This window comes from Cyprinodon variegatus, unplaced genomic scaffold, assembly GCF_000732505.1.
Source record: "Cyprinodon variegatus isolate N-32 unplaced genomic scaffold, C_variegatus-1.0 Scaffold94, whole genome shotgun sequence".
NCBI lineage: Eukaryota > Metazoa > Chordata > Actinopteri > Cyprinodontiformes > Cyprinodontidae > Cyprinodon > Cyprinodon variegatus.
The window spans coordinates 700,938-713,485 of NW_015150547.1; the positions used below are offsets into that span (position 1 = coordinate 700,938).

Consider the following 12,548-nt stretch of genomic DNA (forward strand, 5'->3'; position numbering starts at 1 on the left):
ATCTTAATCTGTCAAAAGTTTTTTTTCTAATCTTTTTGGATTGAAAAACCTAAACCTACATTGGGGTTTTCGGTTATGTTCAAAGAAGAGATGCACTGAACTATCAACCACCAGCTACGCAGTTGCCATTGTATGAGCTGTATGCTACTAACGCTGTTAGCTCCAGAAGCATTACACAAATATATGGTTATGGAAAACAACCAAACATTTCATGTTTAAAATCTGGTTAGTGGGGGTTTTTTTTGTGTGTTTTTTTTTACATATTTTACATGGATTGTATATAATTTCCTTTCAACTGATGTTAGGTTGAAGGGCATTTTCAGGTCACCTTAAAGGAATTTAAATTTCCATTCCTAAAGGCTGAAAATCATCCGTTGTTTCTCTTTGATTCCAAAATACATACAACTTTGTCTTAATGATGAAAGACACAAGTAAAACACATTGATATTGTTGATAACGTCACAAAATAAAAGTGCAAGCAGTATGAATCCTTATGAAAGGCACTATGCAGGACATTCAAACAAACACAGAGTCAGAGGACTGCAACTAAGAATGGATTTGTGTGTTTCCAGGCCGGCTGGTCATGAGATCCGGGCCATGCGACTATCATTTGAACTGATTTAACGTGTTTGGTTATAGTTGAGAACAAAACAGCTGCTGCTGCTGCTGTTTATCTCACCACAGAGAAAACACTCACTCTGTGCTCCTAACCTTAGGCTTCCACTCCCATCCATGACACATTTAACCCATCAATCAACTCACATACAGACCTAACCTCTGCAACTTCCCTCTTATTTTAAAACTCCCTCTTTGTTTTTACAAAAAACAAATTAAATATACAACCTCTAAATGCTCTAAAACGAATTATTTACTGCTTAAATGACTTTGGCTGCATGTAGCAGACATGAGAGGATTAGAAGATTAGTTTTATGTAAAGTTTAGCATCAAAGGTACAGCTTTTGTTTGGTTTACAGACTTCGACCTACTCCTGCTTGACCCATTGTCCAAAAACTTAAAGAAATCCTTCAGTATCCTCAACTTTCTCCATCACTCCTTTCATTCCTCATGCCTCCACCCAGTAGATCCTTCCCTTTCAACCCCCCAATCTGATTCTCGTCTCTTCTCCAGACACCCATCCTCTTCAGAGGGAGGTCAGAGTTCAAGTCTCTGCAGCTCCCTCAAGAGACAAGAGTCTGTTTCAGCGGTGCAGTGCCTCGTTTTTCATATTTTCAAGACAGCCGTGCATGTTGTGACTGTTCGCCTAAGGGTTAGCATCCAGCCAGACACTTTAAGAAGTCCACAATCAAGCTGGCAAGATCTGTAAAGAGAAACAGCTGGGGGAAAACAGTGGAGGAATTCTCTTTTTCACATTCTTGCAGTATCTTATCACTCTAAACAGAGAAGCCGTCACAAGAAACACAGAGATATGAGGCTGAGCCAGTCACTAAGTTTAATTTTAAGCATCAGCTGATACAGAGGTGTGTTTTCACCAAATAATCAGCGACCCTAAAGAAAATATTTGGGTTTCTCTATTTTTATTTTTTTTTGTGAGTTTCTTAATCTGCTTTTTTTCATTCAATTCTTGTTATTCATAAGGCTTTCCTTTTTCAGAAGAGCAACACTTAGTACTCTCTCTTCATTGACGACCACAGAACAAAAGCATCCAGTAATACGTCAGGCCTGTCAGAAATCAAGCAAAATGACACAAAGGAACATGACTGAAAATAGAAAGCAAAGAGGAGAATGGAAACACCGACGTTGGTGCAATCAGTATTTCAATATTTACACTCGTGTCAGTTATGTGATTTCTACATTCTGCCATTCATTCAGAGCCTTTTGCACTGCCTTGAAATAGGCCTAACAATCAGCATTTTTATATATGCTTTGAATCTGCATAAATTAGATTGTGACATACACTCACCGGCCACTTTATTAGGTACCCCATGCTAGCAACGGGTTGGACCCCCTTTTGCCTTCAGAACTGCCTCAATTCTTCGTGGCATAGATTCAACAAGGTGCTGGAAGCATTCCTCAGGGAGTTTGGTCCATATTGACATGATGGCATCACACAGTTGCCGCAGATTTGTCGGCTGCACATCCATGATGCGAATCTCCCGTTCCACCACATCCCAAAGATGCTCTATTGGATTGAGATCTGGTGACTGTGGAGGCCATTTGAGTACAGTGAACTCATTGTCATGTTCAAGAAACCAGTCTGAGATGATTCCAGCTTTATGACATGGCGCATTATCCTGCTGAAAGTAGCCATCAGAAGTTGGGTACATTGTGGTCATAAAGGGATGGACATGGTCAGCAAATATACTCAGGTAGGTTGTGGCGTTGCAACAATGCTCAATTGGTACCAAGGGGCCCAAAGAGTGCCAAGAAAATATTCCCCACACCATGACACCACCACCACCAGCCTGAACCGTTGATACAAGGCAGGATGGATCCATGCTTTCATGTTGTAGACGCCAAATTCTGACCCTACCATCCGAATGTCGCAGCAGAAATCGAGACTCATCAGACCAGGCAACGTTTTTCCAATCTTCTATTGTCCAATTTCGATGAGCTTGTGCAAATTGTAGCCTCAGTTTCCTGTTCTTAGCTGAAAGGAGTGGCACCCGGTGTGGTCTTCTGCTGCTGTAGCCCATCTGCCTCAAAGTTCGACGTACTGTGCGTTCAGAGATGCTCTTCTGCCCACCTTGGTTGTAACGGGTGGTTATTTGAGTCACTGTTGCCCTTCTATCAGCTCGAACCAGTCTGGCCATTCTCCTCTGACCTCTGGCATCAACAAGGCATTTCCGCCCACAGAACTGCCGCTCACTGGATGTTTTTTCTTTTTCGGACCATTCTCTGTAAACCCTAGAGAAGGTTGTGCGTGAAAATCCCAGTAGATCAGCAGTTTCTGAAATACTCAGACCAGCCCTTCTGGCACCAACAATCATGCCACGTTCAAAGTCACTCAAATCACCTTTCTTCCCCATACTGATGCTCGGTTTGAACTGCAGGAGATTGTCTTGACCATGTCTACATTCCTAAATGCACTGAGTTGCCGCCATGTGATTGGCTGCTTAGAAATTAAGTGTTAACAAGCAGTTGGACAGGTGTACCTAATAAAGTGGCCGGTGAGTGTATAATAGTATAAAATCATGCATACGTATTCAAACGACCTGTGTCTAAAATGATGACTGACAGTTGAAAGTGGCAAAAGCAGGAGAGAGCAAATGAGCAAAGGCGCTTTGGTTAAATATGACCAAAATGTATCCTTTTCCACCAAAACCTACCTCCCAGACTTAGAGACACTGAATTAGGGATGGACAGTATGGCTTAAAAATCTAATCTTGATTTTGTCCTACCAAATTCAATACATTTTTTTTCTCCCCCTTTTCTCTCAAGATTCATAATAAAAATGATGGATAGCATATACTGCTTTCACAAACTAGCTTTGTTTTCTATCAGCCCCTCTGGGAGGTGACCTTAATTTAAAGGGCAACAAAATTCAAGCTGTGAAAAATGCTTGTAAAAATAATCATGTTTCACAACAAACAGTGAAAGTACAAGAAAGTAGATATTTGCAGCTGGTGGTATCACACGGTGAGCTCGTCTATCAGTTATCAGAGCCAACAGGACAATAAGAGATTAACCGAGGCCACTCTGAGCTTTGGAGGCCCAATGAGTGATTTGTTCACAAAAAAATACAAAAAACCCCCCAAAAATAATACAGATTTTCCAAAACAATTTGATCCTCATAAACAAACAAACAAAAAAAAAAGAAGAAATTGATTTTATCAATGAATCAACCAGCCCCACACTGAATAAAGACCCGTATTAAACTATTTAGACTTTTATATTTGAACTCCATCCTTTGTGGCCCACTTTACAACTATACTCTGCTTTGAGTAGGTTGATTACATCAAGTTCATGTAAAAAAAAACAATAAAACATCAATCATGTAGCTGTAAAATGACTTTATGAACTTTTTTTCTGCTACATTTTAAAGCATCCTAGGTGATGATAACCCACTGGATTCATATGAGCGGGTTTCCTCTTTTTTTCTTCATGACCAACATAAATTTAGCAAACAACAACCAATAATTTGTGCACTTTATACTGTCCAGTTGCTGTGGTATATTTCTGTAACAGAAAGGCATTTTTATAGTGGCTCATCTCTACTATTAAGTGTGCGTTAAAGCGTATTAGAGCCTTTCATGGACTTTAAATATTCAAAAGGAATATTTAGAAAAAAGGAAATGATAAAAGCATTCTTTGTTGCTTGATTTTAAAATAAAATTGATATGATAAGGCTTTGCTTTAATTTTATATCACCATTATTGCTCATTTTTTTTGAAGAGGCTGTCATTAACTCCTCCCAACTATAGTGACAAGATGTTTTGATTTGTTTGAGAATGTGCCCCAAGTTTGACTTCTGTCTGTTGTCCCACAAATCGGAACAGTATCCTGATAGCCAATCATTGGCCACCCTACCATTTTTCCCTCTAATACAGATGGTGGCAGCAGTAATACTCTCAAGTGGAAGATTCGAGATATTTAAACTTTTCGTGGTTAAATATACTGTACACATCAATATACTAACATCATGGATGATAAATACAGAATTCATGCTACTTTCAGAACTAGATTTTGTTTTATAACGGGTAAAGAGAAAATTATGTGTATCTGCAGGTCATCTAGGAGTCTTCAGTGAAATCATAAATAACAATTTTAATAAAAACGTATCAAATAATTAATGTATGTATATATCTAATATCAATTGTATGTAAACTGTTTATTGATAAAAGTAGGTAAGTAATGACAATGTAAAAGATTTATGCCCTGAGTTTTATCCACTATACCTTTATATTTGTCTATTTGTTAGCAAAGGCTGTAGGAAAGTATAGTTTGTCCTTATTTAGAAAATATGGATGTTTTGCTTGTTAATTTTCCTGTTTAAACAGTGTAGATTGACCTTGAGGTTCTTGTGCCACCCCTCAGTGTCCATTGATTATTGTCTGGCCACCCTTATAAAAATGTTCTGGTTACGCCTCTGGTTTGAAACTGGTGAGGCTGGTGAGAGGTCATTTTCAGAGAGCTTTTTGTGAAGTTTGCCAAAGTCATTATTATTATTTTTTTATTTAATACAAGAGGAGATTAAAGAAACACTTTCAGAGTTAAACTCATAGCTGAAAAAGTCTAATCTATAAGCACCCTAGTTTCCCCACATTTGAATTTTTTTTAGATTGGGTCACCCTAGTCCCACCAGGGAGGTATAGTGTGTTTGAATGGATTATATCCTCTCTTAAAAGGCCACTTAAGGTAAGAGTTACATCAGGAAAAGATTTTGAAAAGCAGGAAATCATATTAAAAGGGAAAAATTTAATTCTGAAGAAAATAAATAAATGTGAAAATTCAAATTCCCTGTGTTTATTAAATCCAAAGGAGATACCCAAAGAGGGTAAACTTCCTGGCTGTTTAAGAAACTTCTAATCTAATTCCTTTTGAAGAAATGCTATTTATTCCTGTTAATTCTTGTTACTCTGTAGTATTTTAAACTCCTATATGATATGTGACTTTGGTGTATGGGGCATCATAGATAAAATGTGCTATTTTTATTATAATGATTCTCTATAGAATGTTGCTTCAAGGTTTTAACACAAATAAAGGGTACGGACTCAGCAGTAATTCAATGTTGTCAGATATGGAAAAGGAAGGCACGTTAGGTGTAAAACATTCCTGCTGATCCGTTTAGCTGTTATGCTGTCTGAGGGAGATTTGCCTCGACTGCTGCTTTTTCCCTTTTCTGTTCTCCAGATAAGAACCATCTTGCTCTTTAATGAGCTGCTTTACAAAAGTTTAAGTTTGCTTTAGGGCTGCAGCTAACGAAATTTTTTTTTTCGCCTGATCGATTATTAATCGGATAGCCAATGGTTCCGTAACAAAGATTTTTTAATGAAATTAAACCAGGGGAAACTTAAACTTTTCCAATTGAGGAGTTCTGGATAGAGAGTATTGACAGATGGATTTTTTTAGTTTTTTTATGTTAAATGTTGGTATAATTACTGCTCTAAGCGGATTGCTCTGTCAGCTAAAGCCATGTTTTACAGCCTCTATAGTCCAGTTAACGATTAATCGATTACTAAATCAGTTGACCATTATTTCAATAATCAATCACAATTATTGTTTCAGCCCTAGTTTGCTGTATTTTAGGTCCCCTCTAAGTATGACAACTTTGTAAACAATTCACATCGCAACTTGCTTTGTTGTTTTTCTATAGTCAAATATTTTCACACAGCGGGCATGCTGTGAGTCAAAGCTGTATATGCAAACTTAGTGCAGACATTTTCAAATTATTGAAGGACCCAAAATTAAGACATTCACTGTAAAATTAACCAAAATTATTTTCATTTGTTATCCGGGATAGAAGTTATGTTTCCTAAAAAAAAAAAAAAAAGTCCTGTCTCCACAAAGTCAAGTTTTTCTCCTTTCAAACCTACAGGTAACGGGTGGAACTAGTTTGGTGCAGCATGTAGACCCTGTTTACTTCCTGGTTCCTCAACCAATCATACGAGAGTTCCCAGGATTGCCAAAACAGAGTGCAACATTTGGTATTTTATTTTGATAGAAAGAGCAGCTCTCAAAGTGAGGGTTGTTTTTGGGTTTTTTCCTATTAAAAAAGCTGGGTGTCATTACAGCGTATTGCTCCTTTAAGTTTATTGAATTTTAAGTCGGGAAAAAACTCCCCCCCCCCGCCCCCCCAGTATAACGGCTTTATAAATATTGCTCACTGAGTTTTTGCCTCGCACTCTTTTTATCTCACCCCCCCCCCCCCCCCCCCCTCTCAGTATTACGGCTTTATAAATATTCCTCACTGAGTTTTTGCCTCGCACTCTTTTTATCTCACCACAGCAGCGTGTAAGGCAAAAATGGGTTGGATGAGATAATGCCAAAGAGTTCCAGATGTTTAATCCTTTCCCTTGCTCCATGGTCCGGTTGTCACTAGTGCATCACATCTCTCACAGATACCTTTAGACCAAATAGATCCACCTCTGTAGATCAGTCTTCTGTCATTGATACAAGAATTTAGTTTAATGTTGGACAATGTTTTAAGATAAAAACTGTATGCAGTCTTTGCTTTGTTCTTTAAATATTACTTCAACAAGTTAAGACGTGGTTTACTCTAAAAGCTGGGTTATCTTTGACAGACATATGTCCCATGCATAAAGGGCAGCTGTACCCCATATTCTGGTTCTAGGGCAGTGTGTAGCTTACAGAATGCGAGTTAACAAAACATTAGTAAATTGGGAGTTAAAAGCCTCTTTATGTCATCCATGGGAGACAGTCATTTCTTTCCCCGTATAATTCTAAGTCGACCGGGTCAAGGTAAGCATAAAACAGGCTTAAATTGGGAGACAACTGGACTTTTGCTCTGTTTTTTTTTTCCTAAAGTCTTTTTCAACTCTGTCGGCTAACTCCAGAGCAATCTGTAAGTGGACTGCTGATGTATTTAAGCAGCATGGAGGTCCATAAGCTAGTGTTATTTATTGGTCAGATCATAAAATGTCTCCACATGTTTATATTAGTGAACCCTTACTAGTCACTTGCCACCATGTTTTTTTTTTCTTGCAGAATTGTGCACGTGTTTACACATTTTTCAAGGTGCACCATGCTAAAGATCAGGCAACACAGATGCTGCGCAGACAGGGTGTGAAAGCTAAAAAGATGTAATTTGGCAGGACGAAACCTCACATGAGTCAAACATAAAGCAGGTTTTAGATTTTGAGTCAGATTTTCCTATGAAGGCAACCTTAATTCAAAAAGAACCTTTTGGAAAGGACCAGGCTCGGACTGGGAACGATTTTCGGCCCTGGCATTTTTCCATCTACACTTATGGGCCGCCTAAACCGCCTGGATATACAAAATCTCGCCCAATTTGAACCAAAGTCTATTGATCTCTTAGACCATAAATCTAAAAGAAAAATATTTTTTACCCATAGACGGCCATCCTAAACTGCCAGATTGGGAAACATCCCAACCTGGCAACAATGCACGTAAGACGGGAAACATTAGCCTTTAGATGCAAAACCCCATCATGCACCGCAACATGGTTTTGCTAAATATTCTAACATAAATTCACCAAATATAAATAAAGCATTTTAGTTTTATTATAATTTAGTTTGTTGCAAGGATTTAACAGTTTGAAGAAGTAGAAAATGACACCATATGCATCACAAGGAAGGCCTATATATACTGCATGCATCATTTAGGTAGTTAACATTGCATTACTTCTTGAGCTCCTTGAGTTATTTACAGTCACAGGTAGGAGCTTCGGCCGGAGAGGAAGTGTTGGGGCCAGTATGATTTAAGGAGGGCCGGCCCTTCACACGCTAAATGCCCGGTATCACAGATTACAAGTCCGAGCCTGGAAAGGACTAACATATAGATACAAATATTGAAACTGTATATGTATATATATATATATATATATATATATATATATATTTTTATTATTCTATGCATAAAAGAGATTTAGGGGGGACCTAAAGTGGCCCACATCCTTCTTTATCCCGGCCCTGCTAAGATGAAATATTATATACAGAAGCAAAGACTATATAGAAAAACATTCAACCCTTATTCTACTGAACACTTTACTTTCTAAATACAAAAATGTCTGGAATTTTAATTCCTTTAATAGGAAATAATCCTATTAAATTAATTAACCAACAGGAATCGCCCTCTTTACTGGTTCTTTTTTCCTTAACTTTTTGTGATTTTGTATTTATCTACCTGAAAATCACCACTCTTGATTCTTATCCGCCAGGTTTAAAATTGAGATGACTTCTGCTGCCGTCCACCTCCCTGCAGCGGCTCAGACAGAGCGGCCATTGAGCTGCAGCCGCTTCTCCTCCTGCGGGGAAGTCTCCAACAGAGCAGTCCTCTGTTGGCATCAGGTTGCATCACACTACCTGGGGATACCTCCTCCATGCAAACACACGCTTACCGGCGCGTGGTTGCATGACGTCACTCTCACCTACTACAACACGAGTCGCGCATTTTCGGTGCGCTCTTTTTGTTCCATTTGGAAAACTAAGTATCCACCCATTCTCTGTTTTGTCAGCGGTAAATGCTGTTTGAAACAAATCTGTTTTACAACTCATAAAATCCCATGTTATTAGTTTTATCTATGGTTTGCAGCAGGATCTGCAGATTATTTCCTGTTTTATACTTGTTAGAATAACTCAGATTAGCCCCTCTTCATTTTCTTTGGATTTATTAAAAAGTTTTCCTTCATGTTGTGATAAATAGTAACTCACCACTCTGCCTTTTGGAATCCATGCCGTCTGAAAGCAACGCCTATGTCTCCAAACTTGTTCCCAGTTTTAATCCCTCTGACATTTTAAACATGTGGACGTGTTTCTCCACAGAAACAGCGGGTCTCTGTGAGTCACTGACCGCTACCGTTTACAGTGGGACTCCAGCGGATGCTTGTTCATTAGCCAGGACTCTGCTGGGTCCTAGCACCTGCCTTTTTCACTCCAAAATACAGCCCTCCTGAAATTCTTGTTTTTTTTTGTTGTTTGTTTGTTCTGCAAGAGTGTAGTGTGTGGCTCAAGGAATATTTTTCGGATTTAAAAGCATTATATCAGTGCCCCACATTTAAGTAAATTTTACCCAACAAAACTTTCACCAAGCACCACACATGGGCGGTTCTAGACAGGGGCCAACAGGGGCCAGTGCTCCTTTACAGATGGTCTTGGCCCCTGTTATGGAGTGCATGAAATAAAAATAAAAAATTACTATTGATGATATACGCTGCAAAGGGATTTATGGCTCCCTTGGACCCATGTTTTTTTTTCTTTTACAATTCTGTTTTAATTATGATTTTAAAATGATCGTAATAGCTTCAGTCATATTAAAATACGATCACAGTTTTCCTCTGCTAAGGGTTATTTTCAGCCAAATAAAAATAATTTAATTGGTTATAGCTGAATTTATCAGTCGTATATAAATTCTTAATCTGATTTGATTTTTAACTGGTATTTATCCATTAAAATAAGTCAAAAATATGTAACAAACTTGAATAATGAATGTACGTTTACCTAATATTCCAAAGAATAGATTTATTTTATCCTTTAGTAGATATTTAATCAGCAAATAATTACTTTGGTTACTTTTTTCCCATGGTAAGGGGTTTTCAATGTTGATTAAATAAAAATTCCAAGCCAAAAAAGGACATTTTCAATCAGACCAACATACAATGACATTGAAATATCACTTCATTCAATGCAGAGTCACAAGTAGCTCTTTGGTTCTGTAGGTTTCCTAATATATTTTAAATAATCAACTATTGTCCTGTTATTTGTTTTCTGCTTTTCTATCCCCCATTTAAAGACCATATTAAGCCCCCCCGGTTAATATGGTCTAAAGCGCCAAACATTTGAGAAGCGGACAGGTGGACACAACTGTTGCAGCATGTTAACACCTGTTCCCTCCTCCCTCTGCCATTTGATGGTCCTTACCTTGTGATGGGACGGCTGACCACCCAGGTAACAAACAAAACAAATGGATGAAGGTCAGATTAAAAAGTTAAAATTTCACCAGGGAGCCAATCAAGGCCTAACCTTCACGACTACATCTTTCTCTGCCCCACCAAGGATCAAGGGAATGTTTAAAATGTAGCTCTTAGATTAAATAAGAAAGTCGTTAAAAGCTATTAAAATGTATCTCATAGATGCAGTTATTAGGTTTCTGATAATGATTCCTGGTAACCTCTGTTTAATTTATGGCTTTTTTATTGCAAATATAAGTTACCTTTCTTTAAATACATGAGGACCAAATGGGTCTGGGAAGCATTACAACTTAAACACCATTAAAAGTATCTTTAATTAAATTCTGCTCAGTAACAGCAAGGCATTTAGATAATTTTACATTTTCTGTGTGTGTAAAAATTATATTATCCGATTGAATTCTCTGTAGATGACCTGGTGTGAATTGGCGCTATCCAAATAAACCGAATGAAATTAGGTTATATGGTGGAGAGGATATTTTGTGGTCAAAGTAAAAAATGATGTAGACAAAACAAATGCACTGTGTGTTAAAAAGTAAAACATGCTCATCTAGGATCCACGCTTGACTTGAAAGTTCAATTTAAGGGTTTGTTCTGAATGAATTTTCTACCTTTTCGTTGATCCTTTAATAAAATGAATACTTCAGAGACATGGCACCAAGGGGGACGGTCCTTTTAAGAAGGAAAAAGAGAATGATGATGCTCACTTAGGTCTTTAAGCAAAAAAACTCTCAGAGGTTCCCAATCCTAGACCTCTGTACTCCTACCCAGACTCTTTTACATCTCACTGTTCCAGCACAGCTGATTCAAATGATTGCATGACCTCTTCTGCCTTTAAAAGCTGCATAAGCCTGTTAATTAGGTGTGTGGCAGCAAGGAGACACCTAAAGCATCACGGACAGGGGTCCCTGAGGACCAGGGATGCAAACCACTGGTCTAAGTCAAGCCTCTGCTCTTTAAACTAGTCTGTTTTAAGGTTTTCTTATACATTTCTATATTTGAAATGGCTATTATTCTGTAGACACTAGCGCAGCATTGCTATAATTGGTTCTGCTGTTGCTTATTTAGAGAAACCAACCTGAAGGCTATGGTTCCTCTTCTTTCCAGTCCTGTAGGTCCGGCATCCAGAACCTCTCCACACCTGAATCTGAATGGCAGAATCTTCTGTATGCAGTCACATTCTCCAGTCCTAATAATGACCTGATTATTTGACTGAGGGCTGTCGAAGCAAAGACTTGTAATATTCTCATATAGGCCTTAAACAATTAATCGATTATTAAAATAATCATCAACTAATTTATTAAACGATTATTCGTTGACAGGCATATAGAGACAGCAAAAAATGACTTTAGCTGACAGAGTGACCTACTTAGAGCAGTAATTGTGCCAGGATTGCGAAAATTAAACCATAAATATTTTAAATTTAAGATTTTTTTTAAATGTATCCATTAATATGCTCTACCCAGAACTCCTCAAGTGGAAAAGTTTTAGTTTCACCTGGTTTGATTCTATAAAAAAAATCCCCTTTAAGGATCCTTTTGCTGTTCGATTATTCAATGAAAAATAATTGACAGATTAATCAATTAGCAAAAGAATCGCTAGTTGCAGCCCTACCCTCATACTACTCATGCAGCTGGTGGCTTTATGCGCTGCAAAGGGTATCTTTTTTCCCCTAGGCACCTGTTCCCTAAATGTCTGTGGACATCCTACTGTTTTTACACCATATTCTGTGAATCATCATATATTGTGACCTGAGGGGAGGATACATATATAACACTTCTTTAGGTTGATGTATTAGTTGTGCTACCTTAGGTTTAGGTACAAGCCTTCAGGTCAAACCCTATTTTAATCAAGCTATTGACTTGTAATCAATCTAGTGATTGTATGCTTGATGTACTTCAATATTGATTGAAAACAAATTTTTTTGTGCAAAATAAATAAATTTCAAAAGTGTTTGATTAATACATCTAACAGTACAACTGAA

At 37.9% G+C, this 12,548-nt stretch overlaps 1 protein-coding gene across 1 annotated transcript in view; it reads right to left on the bottom strand.

Moving 5' to 3' along the window:
* Positions 1–9,397, bottom strand: part of LOC107084164 (actin filament-associated protein 1-like 1) — a 35,664-nt gene extending 26,267 nt beyond the window's left edge. Inside the window, exon 1 of the mRNA XM_015373871.1 lies at positions 9,312–9,397. Coding sequence (XP_015229357.1) covers positions 9,312–9,333 — 22 coding nt within the window. The 5' untranslated portion in view covers positions 9,334–9,397. The remainder of the gene's footprint in view (positions 1–9,311) is intronic.
* Positions 9,398–12,548: the final 3,151 nt, after the last annotated feature.